General features: G+C 40.2%; 1 protein-coding gene across 2 annotated transcripts in view; it reads left to right on the top strand.

Moving 5' to 3' along the window:
* Col24a1 (collagen type XXIV alpha 1 chain) overlaps window positions 1–26,537 on the top strand; it is a 249,978-nt gene that overhangs the window by 31,792 nt on the left and 191,649 nt on the right. For both annotated transcript variants that reach the window (XM_060392579.1, XM_060392578.1), the window contains exons 8-12: window positions 6,489–6,533; window positions 19,606–19,659; window positions 20,831–20,875; window positions 21,770–21,823; window positions 22,971–23,015. In XM_060392579.1, the coding sequence (XP_060248562.1) occupies window positions 6,489–6,533; window positions 19,606–19,659; window positions 20,831–20,875; window positions 21,770–21,823; window positions 22,971–23,015 (243 nt within the window). The remainder of the gene's footprint in view (window positions 1–6,488; window positions 6,534–19,605; window positions 19,660–20,830; window positions 20,876–21,769; window positions 21,824–22,970; window positions 23,016–26,537) is intronic.

The raw sequence follows: 26,537 nt of genomic DNA, 5'->3' as shown, positions 1-26,537 counted from the left end.
AAGGCTGGTCCAAGAACCCATCCCAATGGCCTACTCCCTCCAGTTAGGGCCTTCATCCTAACATTGCTAGCATATCCCCAAATAACTTCACTGGCTCGGCCACCTTTTGGCTGGGGGAGGATATGTCATTTCCACATTGTAACAGGTTACATCGAAGTGAGTATTGGCAACAGCTAATAAAGAGCAGTGGTCACGTGTGCATAGCAAGTCACATGACAAACTGCTTTTTTCTCCCATCCCAGCTACTGTGAGTAGCTCTCTAATAAATGAATTCTCCATGTTTAATAAGATTTTAGAACAGCTCAGAAAAGTGTCGAAAATTTTGAGATAACATTGCTTTATTTATGAAAATGTTTTTCCCCTTTTCCAATGGTATACATTAATGGAAGCTGAGCACAGATTTTTGAAAACCAGGTAATGGAAAGAATACAAAGGACATAAGGATATAATCTAAACCCAAACTAGCTGATTATTTAGCTGGACTGAGACAAGTTGCCATCAGACTGTTTACCTGTATGCATTTTATACAAACATACAGCAAATCTACATTCAACACGAGTCTGATGTATCTTACTGTTCATTTGTGTATGGAGGGATAAGGGCAGGCTATTATTCAGGTTATTTACTTGAACATTCTACCAAATAGAATATTCAGGTAAATAACAACCTTTTTAAATGCGCCTTACTTTAGTTGGGTTTTGTTTCTTTGTTTTGGAACAATTTAATTCACAGAGTTTCTTCCTACAAGCAGGATTTATGCTAGAAGAAGCTAGACTAGAGGCTGGTACCAGCAATGCTTCAGAAGAATGCCTTCATTCTTACAGTCCTCACCAGTGTCAGATAAATGCCTAAGCTCAAGTCCGTACTTAACCTCCACTAAGTGAGGAAGCTGAAATAAGTCCAGAGAGGTTGATTGCTCAGCATTACAAGGAGCTACAACAGGAGCAAGACAGAGACCTATGGAGACAGAGCCTGTGGGCTTTTAACTATGCACATGTTTGTGATTTAAAGAAAAGGAACTTGTTTTAATTGATATAAACTAATTACATCTCTTTATTATTTGAGCCATTTATGGGTTACATTAGTAATACTGCTGATATCAAAAATATCTATTTTATTAACTGCAATGATCTAATCAGCTGAGTACTTTTTAAAACAACCCTAAGGATGAATATAATGCTGATTGTGGCGTATATAAATTAACTGAAGTGTTCATGGGCTAAATAATTCACCCAAAGCCACACAACTCTTCACTGCTGACCTTGGACTCAGCCCCACCCTGTTTGACACAAATGACATAGTTCTTGATAAGTTTGCATAGTATTTCCTATGCACTAATTTCACTGTTTAAGTAAATATTTATTAGAATTTCAATTTTTCATATTTCTAATGGTCTCTAGCCTGTACGCAAGATGAAGTAAGACAATGATTTTCATGAAAGCCACTGGGGTAAACAGTTTTGGATGACAGATACTATGACTTTATTAGTCTTTTTCTCTGGAAAGCATCTGAAAATATTAAAATTCTCTTGATATAAACCAAACTCAAAAACTAAAATGACTGTAAGGAAACTCACAAACCCTGTTGAGATAAATAAAGATCAATGTGGAAAGTTTTGACAACTTTAAGTACTATTGAGATCAAAATAGCAAAGTAAGGCAGCTGAAATATTTTCTCGTCTGTCTTACAGAATTATGTTATTTGACTTTCTCCCTTCAGCCTTGCCTCTATTTTTAAAACACTACCAATATCTGTATACAGCAATGTTTGTCCCCTCTAATGACCCCTTCATTACTTTGTCTCTACCATTTTGTGTAACTCTTAAATTTCCTAGGAGCTAAAGTATATTTTCAATTCCCACTATTTTTTTTTTTTTTTTTTTTGCCAAAACAGCAGATAAATTGAATCCAGAATGCATGCTGAGTTAGTTGGATAGAAGACAAAGGTTGTGAGTCCAAGCTTGGATTCAAGATAGTTTTTTAAATTGCTTTATAAATAACCCATCAGCTGCTATATTAAAATTGGAAGCCTGCTATTTTGCCTTGTAAGAACATCAGGAGTATGATCAAATTTGAGAGGATGAGGGAATGCAAGCAATTAATTGTGGAAAATGCAAACACTTACGAAGCATTTTTGAATATCAAAAGGCATTAGTGTGTTTTAAATAATAGTTATGGGTCAACATGGACTCTTGTTTTGTTTGACTACGTTTGCTTCGGTTATCTGAAAAAGTCCACAGTGAAAGATACACAACACAGTAAAAGGCCAAATGAAGTGGGAAAGGGAGAAACTGCTTCCATGGAGTCCTCTGTGGTTTTCCAGGCCCTCACAAGCTGTCCAGAGCAAGGACAGCACTGTGCAAAGCAAAGACGGCACTATAGCTATTCTGAATATCTGTGGGAAAGCTAATAAAAGACTCTAGCTTGGCTGGAGGTCAGGGCCTGGGGAGACAACGTGAAGATTTCCACCACTGTATTGCCAACTCTATACATCACCTCTCACTGGCCCGTCCATCCTATAAAAGTCTGCAGAGCTATTTCATCTTGGCATGGTGCCCAGCCCAATGCGGTGCTAGCATCTAAATCCAGAGCTTTGTCGCCACCCCTATATCCATGTCTGTCCTCTGCCCTTCCTGCAGAGGAATTGGAGAGCAAGGCCTCAAGGAGCTGACCTCCCCAGCATGGAAACTAGGTGTGGCCAAAAGCTTGTCAGCTGGAGAGCTTTGACAAGTTCCCCTCAGTCTGAGTTAGGTTGTTGACATTTCAACATTGGCAATAATTTCATTTGGCTTAAGGTATTTTGGCCTCTATAATTATATCTATATCCTCAGAATTAGCTGCCATCCCTGGGCATTGCTGTGGTTAATTCAGTTAGTTTTTTTCAATTCAAAAGCCTGTTTTATTCTGTAGTTATTATTGTTCAATAAAGGATTAAAATTAATGTCTTGGAGCGGCTAGGTAGCTCAGTAGGTAGAGGTGTTAACCACCTAGCCTGACAACCTGAATTTTATCCCAGGACCCACATGATAGAAGGAGAAAAGTGACTCCTAAAACTTGTCTTCTGATCTCCACACACACACACAAACAGGTCAATTTAAAGAAAATAAATAAAATTACAATCAAAATCTCTATGTAAAACATAAATTCTACTCCCTACTTTTACTAGTATCTGTGCTATGGACGATGTCATATCATAAACTTAGACAGTTCTTTAATTTATTAAAACATATTTTAATCTGTTTTGAAATAGAGATACTGAATTTTCTTATTGATCGAGTTTCTTAAGGAGAGTTTTTCCTCTATTCTCGCCAGTGTATTCATTTTTAAAGGTCATATGTTGTTGGTTTTGACCTTTTGATGTTCATTCTCGTCAAATGAAATGCTCACCATCAGAACCTCTATCCCACTGAAGTAATTTCCCACCCATCGTTTTGTCGCTCCACTCACCCCATCATTTAATAACCACTTACCTAGGCACGGAGACCCCGTACTGAAGGCACGGAAAGGTTGCCGACACGAAGTGCAGCTCAAGCTCTTAAGGGGGCCAACGTATCATCTCCAACTTTACCGCTCCGGCCCGACTTACAAACCTCTTCCATCTAGACTTTAACAGCTCTGTCCATCCTCTTCCCCTCTGCTCATCCCAGTGCCCTCATTCCGATATCTGGGTGAACAACCTAAAAGAGGGAATTATTGATTATTGCTCACAGCTTCAGCTTCTTCAGTCCGTGGCCTTTGATCCTGCTAATTTGTGAGCCCGTGAGGAGGCAGACCAGCATGGTAGGAAGTGTGTGGAAGAGGAGGCCCTCCCGTCATGTGCTCAGGAAGCAGTGCTAAGAGAGGTGGGGGGCCTTGTGTGTTCCTGGAGTCACTCCTCCAGGGACCCGCCTCCTCCACCCTGCTCCACTATAGAAGTGCCCCCACATAGTACCACCCGTGAGGATGAGGTGTCCAACCTAAGAGCCTGCCTTTGCTTTTGATGGAGTGAGGACCCAACCTTGGGAGCCTGAGATGGGGTTTGCTTTTAGGTGCGTCAGTCTTGATTTGTCCTGTGTCTTCAAGCCTTCAGTGCTTTTCACCCACATAGTAGCTCAGTTTTACAGAAGTGACAAAGCCCCTTCTGACCGATCCTTGTACTCACTGAATTCTAGCAACTGCAATTTAGCAGTTACCCAATTCAGCGCTATCATTTTACATACGCTGACGCTGAGGCTCGTGATATGACTAGTCACTGAGATGATCAGAGCCAGAGCCCACTGCGCTTCCTCTGTGCACACTAGTAACGCTGAAAACAGACACAGAAAACATCTTGTTTCACTTAGATGCTTTTGATTGCAAAAGACGGTGCCATAGGCCATCATGAGGAGGTCAGAGTTTCAATCCCCTCTGAAATATTAAGGGAAATGGGGATCACACAGAATCTAAAAATAAGGCCTGCAATATGATGACCTTGGAGACAGGATGGTGCCAAGCAGCTCTGGATAGCTTAGCGGCACATTTGTGGGTGTTTAGTGTACATTCCTGCTCTCTCTCTCCTTCCCTCACTCCTTCCTCCTTCATCTCTCTTTCTTTCCCTCTCTCTCCTCTCTGCTCAATCTGCCTTTTTAAGTTGCCTTTCTTCTCCTCTGATGACTTCCGTTCTCAGCATGTCTAATTACTCTTAATTTTTCCCATGTTGTTGTGTCTTACAGCATCTCATAGTCCCCAGCGGGGCGTACCTGTATGTTTCAGCATTCCTGTTTTATAGTAATAGAAAAGGATAACTGAATAGGGTAACGGAAGCAGCTGATGTTGATTCAGACAAAACTCCTCATTCTCAGTGATCTCATGGGCTAATGGCCAGGCTTGGTACCGTCCTCCACTGGGTCAAATGCCAACTCCGATGGCTGAGGAAAGATGGGAGAGAGTTCACTAAGGCCAGGTCATGCTGGGTAGCACTGTCATTTTCCCAGGCTCTCAGAGAAGAATCCCTGAGAAGGGGTAGGGGGTTTTACTTGCAGAAGAAACCATCCCTAACATAGATTTATCTGTTATAGAAGCTTCTGGGAAAGCAGTCCAGAGGCATGAGACCAGAACTGCCTGCAGTTTCGCTGTGGGTGAGGGAGGAAGGGGACCCCAGAGAAAAGCATGAAGCGTGTAGTGAAATAAGGGAATGAGCACATCCTTACTCAGAAAGATGGTGGTGGGAGAGCCCCTCTCACTTGTGTGCCTCCCGTCCTGCTCCTTGTTCTTCCTTTCCTGTCTCCCAGGGGAGAGTTCTACCTCACCTCAGATAACCACCACCTTGAGCTGTCATGCACTAAAGTCACTGGTCCCCAAAATCTCAGGCAGCTGCCACCCAGGCCTGGGATGTGGGTGTTACCCCCACACTTCATAGAACTAAGTTAAACGACATACCCAACAGCGTGGAAGATCGAGTGGTTTGATAGGTACATCAAGATCTGAGCCATCGTCTTTCTAGTTACGCTCCCCTTTTTCAGAATCCCCTTCTCAGGGATTCTTCTGTGAGAGCCTGCGAAAATGGCAGTGCCACCCAGCATGACCCGGCCTCAGTGAATTCCTTCCCATCTGGCCTCAGCCATGGTAGTTGGCTTTTAGCCCAATGGAGGATGGTACCAAACCTGGCCGTTAGCCCATGAGCTCACTGAGAATGAGGACTTTTGTCTAAATAAACATTGGCTGCTTCCGTCACCTTGTTTCTTCTGTTAACATAAAGCGAGAACCTGACACATTTGTGTCCTCCCTGGTGGTTACTGTCAGATGCCGTAAGAACACGAAAACAGGACAAAAATGATCTCAGCAGAATGAAAGATGAATGATATCATCTATTTTACAGCCTAGGGTGTTAATGAGAGATTAACATTTGTTCCTGGTTCCCGCACCTAGAAAAGACTCTCGAGGCTGATTTGCTAGACGGCTTTATAGGGCGCTTTGGATGGCTCTGTGAACAGCTCCTTTCCTTCGTCGGTTCATTCATGAATTTTGATGGTGACTGGATTAGAGAAAGGACTGGATGTGGTCCAACTTTTCAGTAATTATAAACAGATCATGTCTGAAGGCATATTGTCTCAATATTACACAGCTAAACACAACTTTCAAAAAGCCTCAGTGAATTTAGCAGATTCTTTGCTAGATTGAAGCCTTTTCCAACACTTAACTCTTAATTTTAAGAATTAAGTTTTTTTTTTAAAAAAAAATAGAAATTAAACTCATTCAAATTTAGTAGGAAATGGAGAGAATATTGTATTAATTAGGGAACTAGAAGTAGTAAGGAAAAGTTAATGAGGGGCTGGGGTTACGGCTCAGTAGTAGATGATCACGGGTCTGGCATGTGTGAGGCTCCGGGTTCAGTGTCCAGTGTTCAGTGTTAAAACAGAACAAGTAAACAAAGAAGCAAAAATTCCCAGTATCGCACAATCTATATTTAGGCAGTTGACTACCTTATGTGAGTTGACTTTCCATGCCGTATCTTCATTTATTTCCTCGTAGGGTCTCAAAGGACATCCAGGCCTCCCCGGACTCCGAGGTGAACAAGTAAGTGCTCCTGCCTTCTCCAGTGGCAAAGGCAGACACACAGGGACACTCCGGGAAGATGCTTTTTCTCTTGTCATTTCAATTTTTCTCATAGTTATTTCATTCTATTTAGAGAAAAAATAAAACCTTTAAATTGACTAGCTGTGGATTATTAGAAAAATTACAAAATTACAAAATTACTTTCTCTTTCCCTGTTGTGTTCAGAACAGTGGTTCTTTTTTATAATTTATTTATTTATTTTATTAATTACAGTTTATTCACTTTGTATCCTAACTGTAGCCCCTCCTTCATCCTCTCCCATTCCCACCTTCCCTCCCTCTTTTTTTTCTATGCCTCTTCCCCAGTCCACTGATAGGGGAGGTCCTCCTCCTCTTCCATCTGATCTTAGTCTATCAGGTCTCATCAGGACTGGCTACATTGTTTTCCTCTGTGGCCTGGTAAGGCTGCTCCACCCTCAGGGGGAGGTGATCAAAGAGCCAGCCACTGAGTTCATGTAAGAGACAGTCCCTGTTCCCCTTACTAGGGTACCCCCTTGGAGACTGAGCTGCCTCGGGCTTCATCTGTGCAGGGGTTCCAGGTTATCTCCATGTGTGGTCCTTGGTTGTAGTATCAGTCTCAGAAAAAGACCATTGAGCCCAGATTTTTGGTTCTGTTGCTCTTCTTGTGGAGCTCCTGTCCCCTCCAGGTTTTTCTATCTCCCCTTTCTTTCATAAGATTCCCTGCACTCTGCCCAAAGTTTGGTTATCAGCCTCAGCATCTGCTTTGATACACTGCTAGGTAGTCTTTCAATGGCCCTCTGTGGTAGGCTCCTGTCCTGTTTCCTGTTTTCTCCCTCTTCTGAGTTCCATCCTGTTTGCCTTTATGAGCGAGGATTGATCATCTTACCCAGGGTCCTCCTTCTTGCTTATCTTCTTTAGGTGTACAGATTTTAGTATGTTTATTCTATATTATTTGTCTAATACCCACTTATAAGTGAGTATATGCCACTTATGCTCTAGGATACCTTACTAAGGATGATCTTTTCTAGATCCCACCATTTGCCTGGAAATTTCATGATTTCCTTGTTTTTAATTGCTGAGTAGTATTCCATTGTGTAAATGTACCATAACATTTGTATCCATTCCTCAGTTGAGGGACATCTGAGTTGTTTCCAGTTTCTGGCTATTACAAATAAAGCTGCTGTGAACATGGTTGAACAAATGTCCTTGTATATTTGAACATCTTTTGGATATATGCGTAGGAGTGGTATAGCTGGATCTTGAGGAAGCATTATTCCTAATTGTCTGAGAAAGCACCAGATTGATTTCAAAAGTGGTTGTAAAAGTTTACATTCCCACCAGCAATGGAGGACAGTTCCCCTTTCTCCACATCCTCTCCAGCATATATTGTCACTTGAGTTTTTGATCTTAGCCATTCTGATGAATGTGAAATCTCAAGGTCATTTTGGTTTGCATTTCCCTGATGCTAAGGATGTTGAGCATTTCTTTAAGTGTTTCTCTGCCATTCAATATTCTTCTATTGAGAATTCTCTGTTTAGCTCTGTACCTCATTTTTTAATTGGATTACTTGATTTGTTGCTTTTTAACCTCTTGAGTTCTTTGTATATTCTGGATATCAGCCCTCTGTCAGATATAGGGTTGGTGAAGATCCTTTCCCAATCTTTGGCAGTCGTTTTGTTCTGACGACACTGTCCTTTGCTTTAAAGAAGCTTTTCAGTTTCATGAGGTCCCATTTATTGATTGTTGATCTTAGAGCCTGTGCTGTTGGTGTTCTGTTCAGGAAGTTGTGTCCTGTGCCAATGAGTTCAAGGCTCTTCCCACTTTTTCTTCTAACAGGTTTAGTGTGTCTAGTTTTATATTAAGGTCTTTGATCCACTTGGACTTTAGTTTTGTGCAGGGTGATAAGTATGGATCTATTTGCATTTTTCTGCATGTAGACATCCAGTTAGACCAGCACCATTTGTTGAAGATGCTATCATTTTTCCATGTATGGTTTTGGCTTCTTATAAAAAATCAGGTGTCCATAAGTGTGTTCATAAGTGGGTTTATGTCAGGGTCTTCTATTCGATTTCATTGATCCACTGTTCTGTTTCTATGCCAGTACCATGCAGTTTTTATTACTGTTGCTCTCTAGTACAGCTTGATACCTCCAGAAGATCTTTTATTGTAGAGGATTGTTTTAGCAATTCTGGGTTTCTTGTTTTATTCCATATGAAGTTGAGAATTTTTCTTTCAAGGTCTGTAAAGAATTGTGTTGGTAATTTGATGGGAATTGCATTGAATCTGTAGATTCCTTTCGGTAAGATGGCTATTTTTACTATGTTAATCCTGCCAAGCCATGTGCATGGGAGATCCTTCCATTTTCTGACTTCTTCTTCCATTTTTTTCTTCAAAGACTGGGAGTTTTTTTCATATAAGTCTTCAACTTGCTTGGTTAGATTTACACCAAGGTAATTTATGTCCTTTGTGGCTATTGTGAAAGGTGTTGTTTCCCTAATTTCTTTCTCAGCCCCTTTTTTTTTCTTTTGTATACAGGAGGGCTACTGAGTCTTTTGAGTGAATTTTGTATCCAACCACTTGGCTGAAGGTGTTTATCAGCTGTAAGAGTTCCCTGGTAGAATTTTTGGGGTCACTCATGTATACTATCATATCATCTGCAAATAGTGTTACTTTGGCTTCTTCCTTTCTAATTTGTATCCCTTGATCTCCTTTAATTGTCTTATTGCTCTAGCAAGGACTTCAAGAACTATGTCAAAGAGATATAGAGAGAGTGTGCAACCTTGCCTTGTCCCTAATTTCAGTAGGATTGATTTAAGTTTCTCTCCATTGAGTTTGATGTTGGCTATATGCTTGCTGTATCTTGCCTTTACTATGTTTAGGTAAGTGCCTTGTATCTCTGATCTCTCCAGGACTTTAAATATAAATGAATGTTGGATTTTATCAAATGCTTTTTCAGCATCTAAGGAGATTATCATGTGGTTTCTTTTAGTTTGTTTATATGGTGGATCACATTGATGGATTTCTGTATATTGAACCACCCCTGCATGCCTGGGATGAAGCCTACTTGGTCATAGTGGATAATATCTTTGATGTGTTCTTGTATTTGGTTTGCAAGTATTTTTTTGAGTATTTTTGCTTCAATGTTAATAAGAAAGATTGGCCTGAAATTATCTTTCTTTGTTGGGTCTTTGTAAAGTTTAGGTATCAAGGTGACTGTGGCTCCATAGAATGAGTTTGGTAATGTTCTTTCTGTTTCTATTTTGTGGCATAGTTTGAAGAGAACTATAGTTAGTTCTTCTTCGAAGATCTGGTAGAATTCTGTGCTGAAACCATCTGGCCCTGGGCTTTTTTTTTTTTTTTTTTGGATGGTAGACTTTTGATGACCGCTTCTATTTCCTTAGGGAATATAGGACTATTTAATCCATTTACCTGGTCTTGATTCAGCTTCGGTAAGTGGAATCAGTCAAGAAAATTGTCCATTTCATTTAGATTTTCAAATTTTGTGGTGTATAGGCTTTTGAAGTAAGACCTAATGATTGTTTTGATTTCTTCAGTATCTGTTGTTATGTCCCCCTTTTCATTTCTGATTTTGTTGATTTGGATAGCATCTCTCTGCTTTTTAGTTAGTTTGGCTAAGGGTTTGTTTTTCTTGTTGATTTTTCTCAAAGAAACAGCTCTTGATTTCATTGATTCTTTGAATTGCTTTATTTGTTTCTAATTTATTGATTTTAGCCTTAAGTTTGATTCTTTTCAGCTGTCTACTCCTTGGTTGTGTTTGCTTTTCTTTCTAGGGCTTTCAGGAGAGCCATTAAGTTGTTTGTATGAGATGTTTCAAATTTCTTCTTGAAAGCACTTAGTCCTATGAATTTTCCTCTTAACACTGCTTTTATTGTGTCCCATAAGTTTGGGTATATTGTGCCTTTATTTTCATTGAATTCTAGGAAGTCTTTAATTTCTTTATTTCTTCCCTGATCCAGTTATCATTGAGTATTGAGTTGTTCAGTTTCCATGTGTATATAGGCTTTTTACTATTTCTATTGTTGTTGAGGTCCAGCAACAACAATAGGATAGGATACAAGGGATTATTTCAGTCTTCTTGTATCTGTTGAGGCTTGCTTTGTGACCAATTAGATGGTCTATTTTGGAGGATGTTCCCTGAGCTGCTGAGAAGAAGGTAAATTCTTTTGTGTTTGGGGAAAGGTTCTGTAGATGCCTGTTAGGTCCATTTGATTCATGACCTCTGTTATAGTCATTGCTTCTTTGTTTAATTTCTTTGTTTAATTTGTTTTGTTGACTTGTCACTTGTTGAGAGTGAGGTGTTTAAGTCTCCCACTATTAATGTGTGGGGATCTATGTGTGGTTTCAGTTATATTAATGTTTCTTTTACAAATGTGAGTGTTCTTGTATTTGGGGCATAGATGTTCAGAATTGTGATGTCTTCTTGGTGGATTTTTTTATTAGTATTAAATGAACTTCCCCATCTCTTTTGATTAATTTTGGTTGAAAATATATTTTATTAGATATTAGAATGGCTACTCTTGTTTGCTTCTTGTGTCCATTTGTTTGGAAAACAGTTTTCAAATACTTTATTCTCTGGTAATGTTTATCTTTGTGACTTAGGTGTGTTTCTTGTATACAACAGATTTTTGGGTCTTGTTTATGTATCCATTCTGCTAGTCTGTGTCTTTTTATTGAAGAGTTGAATCCATTGATGTTAAAAGAGATTAGTGATCAGTGGCTGTTAGATGCTTTGATTTTGCTGTTGGTTGTGGTAGTATGTTTGTGTGCTTGGCTACTTTTAGTTTTGCTCTAGTGAGATTATTTATTTCCTGTGTTTTCATGAATGTAGTTAGATTTCCTGGGTTGTATTTTTTCTTTTAGTATCTTCTGTAATACTGGATTTGTGGGTAGATATTGTTTAAAATTTTTTTTTCATTGAATATCTTGTTTTCTCCATGTATGATGACTGAGAGTTTTGCTGGGTATAGTAGCCTGGGCTGACATCTGTGTTCTCTTAGGGTCTGCATGATATCCATCCAGGTCCTTCTGGTTTTCATAGTCTCTGTTGAAAAGTCAGGTGTGTTTCTGATGGGTTTGCCATTATATGTTACTTGGCCTTTTTCCCTTGAAGCTTTTAGCATTTTTTCTTTGTTATGTATACATACTGTTTTGATTACTATGTGCTGGGAGGATTTTCTTTTCTTGTCTAATCTATTAGGAGTTCTGTAGGCCTCTTGTGTGCTTACATGCCTTTCCTTTAAATTGGGGACATTTTCTTCCATGATTTTGTTGAAAATATTTTCTGGGCCTTGGAGATAGGAATCTTCTTTTTCCTCTATTCTTTTCATGTTGTCTTGGATTTGTGGGACAGTGTGTCAGGAATTTTTTAAATTTAACATTTTTCTTTGATGGATACATTGATATCTTCCATTGTATCTTTCACACCTGAGATTCTTTCTTCCATCTCTTGTAACCTGTTGGTTATGCTTACCTCTGTAATTCCTGTTTTCTTCACTAAGTTCTTCCTCTCCATGATTTCCTCAATTTGTGCTTTCTTTAATTTTTTCCAATTCTATTTTCAAATCTTGAGCCATTTTGTTGATTTCCTTCACCTGTCTGACAGTATTTTCCTGTTTTTCCTTCAATTCCTTCACCTGTTTGTTTGACCATTCCTCGTTTTCTTTTATTTCTTTCAGTGATTTAATTATTTGCTCCCTGAAAGCCACGAACTGTTTGGCTGCATCTTCCTGTATTTCTTTCTGGATGGCCATAATCTGTTTGTCTTTATCTTCCTCTGTTTCTTTATGGAACAGATGGCCCTAATCTGTTTGACTTTATCTTCTTCTATTTCTTTATAGATGGCCATAATCTGTTTGACTTTATCTTCCTCTATTTCTTTATGCATTTTATTTGTTTCCTCTATTATACTCATCATAAGCATAGATGTAAGGTCATCTTCTTGAATTTCACTTATGACAGCGTGTCCAGGGCTGCTTGCCCTTGGATAACTGGGTTCTGGGGATGCCATATCGCTTTGGCTTTTGTTAGTTGAGCTTTTATGCTGGCCTCTACCCATTGGGCTGTCTCAGATGTTGGCTGTTAGTTCCTGGTGCCTCTTGGAATCCTGGTGTGGAGGGAATCCCCTTGGCAGGAAGATGATTTTTCCTGAAGGAGGCTTCCTCAGCTTTTGGGGTATGGTCATTGAATGGCCAGTGTTTCTCGGGAATTTCCACAGCTCACCTCAGACGTATGGACCTGAGTGATAACTATGGTCTTTGGTAGTCATGTGGGCTCTCTCTTCACCAGGAGATGTCCTGGAGACAGTTGCCCTGCTGCCGGGTTTCTTGCTCTGAATATAGTGAGCTGTTGCTGCTGCTCTTAAACTGTGTTTTCTGGGCACAGCTCTCTTGAAGAACCAGGGAGCCCCACAATTTGGTCAGTTTAGCTAGTGATAACTGGTTGCACCTTGGAGCAGTGTCTGGGGACTGATCCCTTGGATCTCACGCTTCTGTAGGTCTGAGGTGGAGTTCTGTGCCCCAGTACCCAAGTGATAATCAGTGGCAGGTGAGCGTAGCACTCATCCATGCAGCAGAAGGCTAGAGCTTGGAGCCTGTGGGAACCCAGAAACTTTTCCAGAGCAGGGTATCCTGAGGCGGACCTGATGAAACCCCTGTGGGGTTTCTTCCTGACAGGGAGACCCAGTCTGTGGTGTTGGGGGAGGTAGAGTGGGGGAGTTGCCTGAGTGCCCTGAGGTCAGACCTGATGTTTCTCTCATCATGGGGTTTCCTCTCAACAGGGAAATCCAATCTCTAGTGCCCTGGGGCCCACAGTTCTCTCTGGGACAGTGAGTTGGGTGTGCAGGCAGGTCTCTGGGCTGGCGGCTGAATACCTGCTGGACTCCAGGACCTTTTTCTGGGATCATCTGGGTGACCTGAGGTTGGCTCTGATTGCTTTCTTCACTGTGGGGTTTTCTCTCAACTGGAAACCTCAGTCTCTGGTGTTGTGGTGCCCACAGTTCAGTCTGGGACGGTGATCAGAACATGCAGGTGTGCGGCTCTGGGCTGGGGACAGAGCACCTGCCGGACCGGGAACTATTCCAGGTTTTAGCTGGGTGATCTGAACCTGATTGCTTCGGATATCATGGGGTTTCCTCTCACCTGGGAAACACAATCGCTAGTGTTTTAGGGCCCAGAGTTCAGTCTGTTGGTTGCTGTGTAGTCATTGCTATCCTGCTCCTCAGACACAGTGTCCTCCTGGTGCCACCATCTTGGATCACCCCCAAGCCCCAGAACAGTGGTTCTTAAACCTGTGATTCACAAGTCTGTTTGAGAATTTTGTAACTGCTTCAGGCCCTTTCCAAGAAAATATATATATCCACGTATTCACCTGACCTTTCATTCAGGGTTAGAATTCATTCAGTTCTAGCTGGTTCATGAGACCCTGATCAGCAATTCAAACTAGAATGTCCCATACTTTATCCATATGTATGGACACATAGGTATGGATACACACACAGGTACTGTTTAAAAGTCAAGATATGTTTGCTTGTAACTGTTTGGGTTTTGATCATGGCATTACTTTTCTCTCCCACCAGAAAATAATGACATTGCATCTAGGTAAAATATAATCACAGACAGTGTAGGCAAGGGGGATCAGAAGCAGACTGAGGTAATAGATGCCATTTTCAATGATTCAACAGGGCCTCGTGAAGCCTGGAAGAAAACTCCACAAGTGATGGTTAGTCTCTGAGGAAAATACACAACTGAAGAAACAAAGTCAGTTTTCTCTTTGATTCATATTAAGCAGGACGACTGCGTCCATTCCCTGAGGCACAATTTTTCAAGATTGCTAATTACTTCCCATGGCCAGGAAGGTGGTGTGTATATCAGTAGCATATGCAGGCTTGGCTTCCTGAAGCTCAGACAAGTGCTGAAAGGCATGTGAGCATTTACAGGACAAAAGCGGGGGGGAGGGGTGTAGGAATTAGCCCCTAGGGAGAAAAAACATCCCTAGAATACTGCTTTGGCAAAAATATGCTGATTCCAAGGAAGAAACTCAGCAAAAGTAGTGACAGTAGTGGCACTGTTACTACTGACTGAGTCCTCACAACCACTCAGTTTTCTGTTTATTTACATGTTATAACTCTGAGGGTAACAGTATTACAAACTGGGGAGTCTGAATTCAGTTTGAAAGGCTGGAAAATATGGACCAGAGAGATGGCATTGTAAAGCTCTGGCCATGCAAACATGAAGACCCTAGTTTGGTTCCTAGCATGCACATAAAAGAGATAAAAAAAAAAAAAATCCCCAGGTCTTGCTGCCTTGGGAGCACAGCCTACACGGCAAACCTTGGCTCTCGGTGAGAGACCCTGTGACACAAAATAAGGTAGATGGCTCCTGAGGAATGGCACCCAAGGTTGACCTTTAGCCTTTGTGTGTACACGTTCACACATGTACAGAGACATGCGCATATACATACAACCCCCTTCAAAAAGACTAGAAAAAGAAGAGTCAACATTTGTGGTGACTTGAGGAACAACTAGAGTAATCTTGCATTTCGACTGTTACTAGATGTGCAAACAACCATAATTGATTCATTTCATTTAGAGTGTGGCTATGATTCATTTCTGGGAAATTTGTCAGTAAGTTGGCTAGCAAACATTTGAAGACACAATTATCTCATTCCCATGCGTTCTAGTCATAAGAGCTGGCTGAGCCTGTATTTCTGCCAAACTGTACTATGATGGACTGCAACCTACTCTAGAATTGCTTAATATTTTACACGTGCTAATTAATCAAATGCCAAGTAGCAATTGGGTTCTTGCTATTGCCTCTACTTTAGAAGATATTCCTGTATTCTGTTCATCTTCTCCACATAATAACCACATGGCCCAGGTGTCATTATTCTGTTTTGCTAATGAGAAAACCGAGACTATGTAGAAAAGACCAGGTAGCGGCATTGCTGCAGTTCTGAATGAAGTTGCCCCACTAGGCACAGAGATCTTGATGCTCTTTGCTAGAGAAGTGAGACTGGGGCAGGCTTCCTCATTTCCTGATCCTAATTGCTCAGGTAGAGTGCTTTTTTGACGATCCGTACAAAAGTACAAAAGTGCAGCGTGAACTCAACCACGGTACGTTTGTGTTTCTGTGCTTGTCACAGCGGTGTCTAGAGGGTGGATGTCCCACAGTGTGGTAGTGATCTGTGGAGACTATGAAAGATGCTCACTGCTGGCTTTGTTAATGCTTGACTGCTCTAGCAGGACTGAGACATGAACGGGACTCTCCTGTTTCCTCTATGCACCTGGCATGTGTTAGAAATCCAACCTGAATCAGATGGCCCTCATGTCCATTGCAGACTTGCTTAAAGAAAAAAAAAATTGAGTCCAGTTAATCCAGTCTAGCTAGGAATGGAATGAGAGAGGGGTGGTGGCTGCCATTAGTCAGAGAGACAATGGGCTAAATAAAAACTGCCTTTTAACTGTGTCTCACTCCTTCCCATTGTCATGTCACAAAGCCCGGTGAATCTCTCCACTTAGGTCTGTGTGTTTTGGAATTAGATGAGACATTAGAGAAAACAGTTGTAAATTTACTGGAGGGAAGGTCATAATTAGGAAGCTTTTCCTAGAGTGGCAGCCTGCACATCAGACTCACATTACAGAGCAGCCTTGAATGACAGCCTCTGAATCAGAACCATTGATTTAATCCTACTGTCCCATCGACTAGCCATGTGACATGCTGCTGGGGCTTAAATATTTTATCTCCTTTTCTCACATCTATAACACAGGAACAATAATATATATTTTATAATTTTTTATAGGTTGAACAAGATGAGGTGTGTGTGTGTGTGTGTGTGTACTTAGTGTCCAAATCATTAAAGGGATAAAATATCTTATTTAGTACATATTAATAGGGCAATATTTTATTATATATACAGTTGTAGAGATTCTTCTCATGTAAATAAGAATTTTTACTGTGTAAATTCTCAGGAGGTCGGCATTCATTCATAATCCACAAAACTGTCTACAGTCATTAGGTCTATATATCCTCACATCTTCAGATGTAAAATGGAGAAAAATAACTTAAAAGATGTAACGTACAGGCAGAATACTTGCTACGGATAACAGTCCTAACAAGGAATAAGTTGGTCAAAGGTGACATGAAGAGAAACAAGAGAACAAAACGGAAAGCATTCTGAAAAAAAAAAAAAAATGAGGAAAAAAACTTTAAATTGTCCTCAGTTAGCATTCTCTAGGTCTGTATCTCCTGATTTTCCAGATTTTTAGGAGCTCTGGGGTTTCAATATTTGAACTGGAGTTGCTGCTTCTGTGTGCACCAGAAGGTGGGGGACGAGATGCAGGCCTTTATCTCTCTAAGGGCAATAAGCTGAACATGGAGTCTATGTCAAAGGGCATCTAGAACACCTGCCACTCCTCTGTGTTATACTGTGATGTTAAATAAAGGCAGTACAGCAGAGCTTCTTTTGGCTTTTCCTTCATTAAGAATTGGTTAAGACACATAAACTCTGAATAAGCAGATGAATGAATGAATGAATGAATGGATGGATGAATGAAGGAGTATCATTGAGTGTCTGGAGAGGTGACTCAACAATTAAGAGCAATGGATGTTTTTCAAGAGGACCATGGGCTAGTCTTGGCACCCACATGGTGATTTACAACCACCTGTAACTCCAGTTCCAGGATATCAGCTGCCTTCTTCTGACCTCCATGGGCATTGCACCCATGTGGCACACAGACATACATGTAGGCAAAACACATAAACAGCCAAGAAAGTAAATAAAAATCTTTAAAACATTAATGAAAGATAGTGAAAAAAATTTTTACTCATTTATTTCAGCTATTTCACAGCAGGTTTGCTTTCTGATGTCTCTTGAAAACTTTGCTTTCTTTGAGCAAAGTTTATTTTAAGCCAAGAATTCAAAGTGTGTCAATTCCAAGTGAATTCACTGTGTGTAAATCAGCATGGGCTACTATTATAAAATCCCACAGACCAGATGGTTTATAAACAACAAAGCTGTATTTCTCCCAATAAGAGAGGCTGAGCATCTAAGATCATCATTAGGCCAGCCTGGACGGATTCTAATGAGGTCTGTATTCCAGGCAGCAGGCAGCTGCCTTATACAGAGCTACCCATTTCTTGATCTTTTTACATAAGGTCTTCAAGCCATTCATGAGGACTCCACCGAATGAGCATTTCAGTGTACTGAAAACACCCGTCTCACTGAGACACTGTCCTTCTTCATCATTATTATCGACTTCCCTTTTTTTTCTTAATAGAAACATTTTTTTTATTTTTTAATAATTTATTCACTTTACATACCAATTGTAGTCCCCTCCCTCATCTCCTGGTCCCACCATCTCTCTCTCTTCCCCCCTATTTCCCTCCCCTAGTCTTCAAAAAGGGGGAGGCCTTTTCCCCTGGCAACTGACCTCAGCCTGTCAAGTCTCACCAAGGCTGTCTGCATCCCCTTCCTCTGTGTCCCAGCAAGGTCACCCTGCTAGGGGGAAGTGGCTGAAGAGCAGGCAACAGAATCCATGTCAGAGAGAGCCTCTGATCCTTTACTAGGAGGCCTACATGGAGACTGAGATGCCTATGGGCCATATCTGAGAAGGGGGCCTGGGTCTTCTCCATGCATGGTCCTTGATTAGTGCATCAGTCTCTGCAGGCCCCCTGGGCCCAGATTTGTTGCCTCTGTTGGTCTTCTTGTGGAGCTTCTGTACCCTTCATGTCCTTCTGTCCCCTCACTCTCCCATAAGAATCCCTGTGCTCTGCCCAAAGTCTGGCTGTAAGGCTCAGCATCTGCTTCCATCCCCTGCTGGATGGAACCTTTCAGAAGACATCTATGGCAGGCTCCCATCCTGTTCTCTCTCGTCAGCTGCTTCCAGTGTCTATTCTGTTTGCCCTTCTGAATGAGAATTAAGCAAGCTCCCTAAGGTCTCCCTTGTTACTTAGCTTCTTTAGGTCTGTGGATTGTAGTGTGGTTTTCATGTATTATATGGCTAATATCCACTAATAAGTGAGTATATACCATGCATGTCTTTCTGGGTCTGGGTTACCTCACTCAGCATGGTCTTTTCCAGATCCATCCACTTGCCTGCAAACTTTATGATGGTCTTGTTTTTGATAGCTGAATAGTATTTTACTTGTATAGATGTGCCACAGTTTCTTTACACATTCTTCGGGTAAGGGACATCTGGGTTGATTCCAGTTTTGCCACCACACCCAGCTGTGTGACTTCCCATCTTAACGTGCTGTTGGCAGACAATGTTAGGCTGTACACACAGGATAGCATCATTTACATGTGAGCACATCCGGGCCTTAGAAGACTTGTTAGCGTGAAGAGGGGAAGAGGTGTACAATACTTTAAGGAGGAGATAAATTGATGGTGCAGGAAGCAAGACCACTGTCAGTAGTAAGGATCTACCTTCCAAAGGTCCTCCCCTAAAACCACTAGGCCTCAGTGTTGGACTTAGGAATTCAACTTGTGACCTTGGAAAAGAAAATGAATATTCAGTACAAGCATCCTCCAAAATGTACTCTGTAAATTTGAAATAGGCCCATGGCCTTGTAACGGTGTTGTCGATCAAGATCTATTTACTCAATCAGAGTCTCTCTAAAGTTAAGTCCACCTTAGAATGAAATGAGAGGTTGGTTGGGGTTCGGTGATCTTCCTAGCCTTCTGAAGCTGATGACCAGACATTGAGCAGTAGTGTAATATGATGAGGAAAAACTAGTAAGGTCTGTGCTTGCTGTTCTGCAGAAATAATTGTCTTATGCAGAGAGACGGCACTAGATTCTCCCTTCCAAATTTATTATTAGTGATCAGTATCTCACTTAAGGCCTTTATCTAATGGTTTTACTCATTTCTACTAAAAATCAGCTTAATTTCCTTTAAATAATGATTTCAGTATGATACACACCATGCTAATTTCACTCAATAATTTCATGGGAAAGTTTTTTTTTCTTTCTAGATCTGGGTATTCTAAACACCAAACGTGTTTCTTTGGGGGCCCTGTGGGCTTTGTCTCTGTCTTATTTCTTTATTTTTCTTTTCAGGGAATCCCAGGACTCCCTGGTAGCATTGGCTTACCTGGCTACCCTGGCAGGCAGGTGCAGTGGCTGCATTTACACTTCCTTGTTCATGTTCCTCTTCATGTATACATTGCATGTTCTGATGCTGAGAGGCATTGTGCAAATGATGGCTACGTTAGCTCTCCTTTGCGGCGAATTACTGACACAATCAAAATCGAAGTTGTAAAGAGTCTCCAAATATTGTATGCCTACTGGTTTGTCGGGTGTGGAAGTCTGACTTTTAAATGCATTTTGTATGTTTTATGGTGGAATTTTTAAAGTTATGAAGCCTAAGAGGCAAATAAAATCTTAAATGAGTTCCACGGTAACTTGACTAAAATGAAAAAGTGTGGGAGTCTCTTCAAAATAAGTGTCATTTTTAATAGCACATTTATAAAAACCTGGGAAACAATTGGCTGTGACTCACATCCACTATGAAACACTTTCATCTGACCTGAACTTAGTTCGTGTGTAATTTTGAAAATCTGTTTCCAACATTTTATACAGGTTCCCCTCTAATTTCCTTCCCAACTTCACATAAATTAGTAATAGAGCAGGTTTCCTTCATAGACTTTCCATGACATGATTGTTTCTAAAAACAACTAAACATTGAACTGTAGATTTATATCCTTATCCTCAAAGAAAGGGGCAAATAACAACATAAGAATTAATCTATTGTTAACAAAATTGCAATTTAGGCACTTAAAGTTATCAAAAGGTACTGTATGTTGTACTGGAATTATCTGGTAAGGGAGTATCTTATGAGGAAAACAAAATATGAACACATACATATGGACAGTAATTTAAAGTTTAAACATACTCATCTCTTAAAAACCTACCAAAATAGATTTAAGAGTAAGTTAGTGTCTTAACATAACACAGATAATTTCCCAATGAAAAATAATGTAGAGGAAAACAGTTTGTTGTTCCTGACAGCGCCTGCTAATGCACTTTATTTAGACACCTTAAATATATTTATATATTCATTATATATTCGTATTCATGTATGAATATATAAAAGGCACATATATATGCCTTTTAGGTTCTGAAATTCCAAAAAAAAACCTTTGAGCATTCGTAATCTGCTCTAGGTAAACTGAACTCTGAATTTTATAATCTTAGAAATGTTGCCTTTTATAGTTTTATCAATCTGTTTGGGAGCTCCTCAAACATGCTGTACCATCCTGACAGCATCTCTTGTTCACACCAGGGTTTAGCCGGACCCGAAGGTAACCCAGGCCCTAAAGGCGTCCGAGTAAGTAAGCGTTTTTTCATCAGTTTGTTAAATATGCCTGCAAAATGTAGAATGAAAGGATGCAAAGTCCTTACCATTTTCACACTTCTAAGGGGTTTTGAGTTCTATGCGAATTTAGTTTGAAGGGAACACATTTGTTATTTTCTCCCGGGTGCACTGAAACCATCAGTCTTGAGGCAGTGTTTGCATCATTATTATCCACTTCCTGCCCTTAACTTGCTTTTGGGGGCCAATATTAGGCTGCGCTGAGCACACAGTGTAGCATCATTCACATATGAGCACATCCTCCGAGCCGTAGAAGACTTGTTGGAGAAAAGAGGCAAAGAGATGTGCAGTACTTTGAGGTGGAGAGAAATTGATGGTGCAGGAAGCATCATCACTGCCGGAAGTAAGGAAAGGTCTGTGAAGACGGAAGTCAGTTTCACATCGGGGGCATCCTTTATGTTTCTAAAGACGTAAAGGAAAATGTGAGCCACTCTTGCTCAGTAGCTGGAAAAGGGAAAATACGGCAGCTGGAGTGTGCTGCACGTTCCAACCCCATTGCTGTAACTGCTGGGTTTGGTGCGTACATTCTGCAGCCTCTGCCTCCTGAGATTTACGGGCCGCGCATCTCCCCGCAAGCTTCCCTGTGCTTCTTACGACCTAACTGTATTCACAGCCTAAGCGCTCCAGCTGCTGCCACGCCCCAACGCACACTCTCTCCTCTTCTGTGTCGATGAAAAGACTGATGTGTAATGTCTTCACAAAAAGCAGTAACATGAGGAGTTGTCGCTCCTGTTTATACATCTTTAAATTTAATATTAAAGATACAGAACATTTCGTGTATATCTACTTAGACTTTTATGGGGCAAACGGTGCAATGAAACAATGTAAAGATTATCTTCTTGCTTGAAGGGTTTCATTGGCTCTCCTGGAGAGGCAGGGCCGCTGGGACCTGAAGGAGGAAGGGTGAGTTGTTTTCCTTCAAATATTACTTCTAAAGTGTTTTCCTTGTGGTCCCACGGGGATCACAAACTCACGCCTTGAGGAAAATTCTTATTGAGTGAGCGAGTAAGCCTGGTCCAAGAGAAATCACCTGCTAGGAATAATAGCATTAGACTTCTATAAATCCTAATGAAGTTTTGTAAGAAACGTGACACGAACATAGATGGTTAGAGATGTTTAAATTCAATTTTAAAAATACATGTTAAAGTATGAAAACAGGGCTGTGTGCAACCATGCCTCGTCCTGATGAATTTCTTCCTCCCTGGGGATGATAAATGCCTGTAAGTCGAGGTGATCATGCTAAGGTGCTTTAGATATCAATTAATAGGTACACAAACCAAAAATGAATTGAAATGTGAAAATTTTAAGAATAATGATGGGAATACTACATGATTTGCCAAATAGGTACACACACACACACTCACACACAAATACACTCATTACTGTACAAACACTTAATATACATTAATTCCTGTCATGCCCACAAAGTGTCTCATTATTGACTGGGAGAGTGGGGCATAAACACAGAAAACAAGCCATCCTTGACCATATGCATGAAGAGAGAGAGCTTAGAACATGCCACCACTGTCCTGGGTGAGCAGCCTGGTGGTCGGCTGTTACGCTCTACTGCTTCTTACCCGACCAGAAACCTGAAGAAAGGCTGGTGGCCTCTTTCTGAAAGATAATCTGGAGTGGCAAGAGAACCCTCCTCTGTGCCTCACTTTACTGTCATTGGTTTCACATGACACTGGAAGCTGGTACTGCAAGAATTTGATTAACTCTGTTTATCTCCAAACAGAGAAAGAAAGGGAGACACACATCCTGTTTTAGCTGTAGAGAACAAACAGTTACTTCTGGCTTGCTACTCCTCACAAATAACCATTATTACCAGTGAAGGGAAGGACCCCATTTGAAAGACTGAATGATATCAAGAATCTCTTTTTGGAGAAAGACTTGAATATCTTATTAAGTGAATATATTGACTTAAGTGAATATGTTGAAACACTTTTGAACATTGTGCTCATTTCTATTTCACAAATTGATATTCAAGAAAAAGACCTATCCAATGTGTTCATTCAGCAAATACTTACCTTTTCCCCCTGTATTCTAGGGCGCTCCTGGGATCCGTGGGAAGAAGGGTCTGAAGGGAAGACAGGTAACTTGATTCTTCCTCCTTGAGGTCAGATGGACTAGAGGGCTCTGATCTTGCTTGTTCCTCCCTTCTTAGAATGTTCACGGTGTCTACCCGTATGTTTGTTGTCACCTGTTGATTTGTGTCGCTTTAGCACTGTACCAAACAATACCTGATAGAGTAAAGGGAATGGGTGTAAAGCTGACTCTAAATGCAATTCTTCTTGCTGTAGCTGCGAAGTAAATTGTTGCCTCCTGGGTGAGGGTGTACAGTACCAGATCATACGGGAGCAGCTTAGATGGATACACAGCTTTGGCCTGTCTCTGATGAAGAGACATCTTAAGTTCCACACAGAGGTGTCCAACCTTTGGACACCTCAACACAGTGTTGTCATCTGGTGAATTCACCCTGGAGAGCCACAGAAGTAACAAAAACATTGCAAAAATCCGTCATGTTCCAAGGAAGCTCTTAATTTTGTATTGGGTTGTATTGGTGGAATATAATCATGGACCACTGGTAGATTACTCCTATGAAACTTGTTTCGTGAATTTCTTATATTTTTAGATTAAAGAAAATACATAGTGTGAATTTCACTAGATAATATTAATAATTTCATAGATGGGAGAATAATTTGATACTCAGTTCTTAATAATGAAGAAACTAGTCCAGAGAACTACCCTGGCTGAGCTAACAGAGATAGATACCTTTTTTCTATTTGTGGTATTTTCCTGACCACTCCAAGATGACTTTTATCATGACAGTCTTAGTATACTGGGGCTGGGAATGGGAAAGGACTCTTTTATAATAGTTTGTACTGAATTTTTGGTATTTATGAATACTTTCTCAATGCCAGCAAAAATGGGATCTATGTGTCTTGCAAATGTAATTTTTTTAGGCTCTAAGGCTGTTACAAGTACATATATTTTAAAGCAGCAGAATTCTGTAAATTTTGCAATATAAAGAATAGTCAAAGATCCAAACAATTACTTCACTTACTGTTTTACCACTGCCTTCTTGAACTAGTCTTTTAAATTCAATATTTTCCTCTTGGACATTTCTTTTAATCCTATGATTAAAAAGCCAAAGTTATATGTAACATTTAAATTATTTGAAACATTCAGTCTTCTGAGCTTTGTAATATTTATTGAAAGTGGCTCAAGACAGATTCTAATGTCATTACATTAGAAAACGGGAGGTCTGAGATATTGAAGCATAGCTAAAAGCAGTAAAATTAAGATTCAAATACAGATGAAGTTACTATAAATCTAGCAATCCTGCATTTCCTCTTGTACTCCAACTACTTATAAAGAAGTGTCATTTTTTTTTCATGATATTTGGCCAAAATGTAATTGCTGTTTGAATTTTTCGCTACGAAGACTTCAGAGTATTGCATCAAGAGATGCAAAAGAAACCCCAATTCTTGCTTTCCTGCATCTGTAATGAACTTCAGAGCTAATTTCTTCACATCCAGAACAGGAGCAAACGGCACCCCTGCCACCATAGTTTAAGGAATGTGAGCAGCATTTTAAGCACTCTGTGTGCTGTGTTTTCAGTTACACTCTGTCACATGAATAGGTACCATACTTTCTGCATTTTAGCCCCTATCCACACATCCCAACAGAACCCATTCTCTATCATTTGTCAAACTTCTAAGCAAAATATGAAGATCTGGGGCTGTCCAAATTGACAGGTCAGCCTCATCGTCTTTAGTCTCTTCTGCTCCAGTCTATGGGTGTTAGTTTTTCCATCTTATTGCTATCAAAATTTGTTGTTACTAACCCCCCCAAAATCATTTCTAGTAATATATAGCCTCCCATGCTTGAACAAGTACATTATCTATTAATAATTACTTTAGGGGTTCAGAACCTTGAGATAAGCCAGCAGGCAGTGGTTGGGACTGGTGAACAAATCAAGCATTTTCTCAAAGTCCTATTATATATGACTTGGATAATCACTAATTTGACTGATTGATATACTTTGTTTTATATGGATATTGACTCAACCTTGGCATCAGCCACATTCAGGAAGGCTGTACTTTCCTACTTAATAATGGTACATTTTCTCCAGGGGAAATTATAGACAACTTTTGGTTTCTTATTCCTTAGAGAATCGTATAATTATATGATGGATTCTGTTGACTTCACAATGATAGCTAGTGAGGGCTGGAGAGACGGCTCAGTGGTTAGAGGCACTAGCTGCTCTTCCAGAGGACTTACTTTTAATTCCCAGCCCCCCCATGGAAGTTCACACTCATCTGTCATTCCATCCCAGGGGCTCTTCTGGCTTTCAAGGGCCCAGTGAGCATGTGATGAACAGACATACATGCACACAAAAGTCCCATACATGGTAAATAAAAACAGACAGTTGTAAATGCAGAGTTGAAGAAAGTGTAGAAAGATGAAAAATGCAGTGTTTTCTGGGACCTTTGATTCTACTATTCTTCGCTTTGTTAAACTGGCAAAGGCTTATGGCTTCAAAATATATGCATTTGTGCAAGATTTCGATTCTGAAAATTGTATTTGAAAACACATGAATCCAGTTGTTTACTAACTATTGTTTTTGGTAAAAAAAAATTGCTTGGTACTGTAACATGTCATGTTTGTTATGTGTATTCTCTCTTATTTTTTCTACAAAGTGGCTTGGCAATGTGTAGAAGTCCACGTAGTTAGAGTGAGAGGAACAGTTGACCAAGATACTATGGACCTCAGGCAATGTTCGGATACCATTCCTCCTGTTAGCTCTGAAAGTAACATCGTTTCTGATCTCACACTTAGAAGATGCTGTTACAGGTCACAAGTCTGTGCTGCCGGCAGATAATCACTTCACTGAGTAAACACAAGCCATGGAATTAGCTGTAGGGAACCAACTTGGTGGTGTCTGATTCTTTTGTTGTTTAATGAAATCATAGGTTAACAGTGAAATGAATCTTTTCTAGACATTTAAATGTATAAGTGCTGCTGAAAAGGGCACATTTAAAATGATATATTATTTTGCTTATTCAAGAAATAGTTACGTTACAACAGAGGTAATAATCATTCAACCCACGTTTTTAAATTTAACATTTCTGTTAAAAGTTACTCCTATTAAAATCTTACTTTCTACAAAACTTGACCCCTGCAAATGCAATCGTGTCTACATGTAGCATTTACATAGTTATCTGGTATTTGTAAAAATATTTCTTTAGATTTTTTAAAATCACAATTATTACTTTGAAGTAAGGTCACTGTTTTTGTTAGGGATTTGCTGTATTTCTGGGTCGAATAGTATTAAAATAGTATTTGAGCAAATATGCTTCTTGGTCTTGGGTTGTTGGTGCTGAAACTCACTGTCCCTCCCTTCATAAGCTGTTACGGATGTCAGGACGCAGGGGTAAGGTGCTCTCTAAGCAATGCAGACTTGTGTGACCCCAGATGCAGCCTGCCTCTCATGCATTAACTCGGGAACCCAATCCACTTTATAGTTATCTTTTTTTCCCATTTACATGTCATAATCAGATCAAAACTTGAATACTAGAGAATCGCCTCTGGAACTCAAAGCACTATTAAT

Source organism: Meriones unguiculatus, chromosome 10 (genome assembly GCF_030254825.1).
Source record: "Meriones unguiculatus strain TT.TT164.6M chromosome 10, Bangor_MerUng_6.1, whole genome shotgun sequence".
In the NCBI taxonomy this organism is placed as follows: Eukaryota; Metazoa; Chordata; class Mammalia; order Rodentia; family Muridae; genus Meriones; species Meriones unguiculatus.
This window is presented reverse-complemented; position numbering and strand designations above follow the sequence as displayed.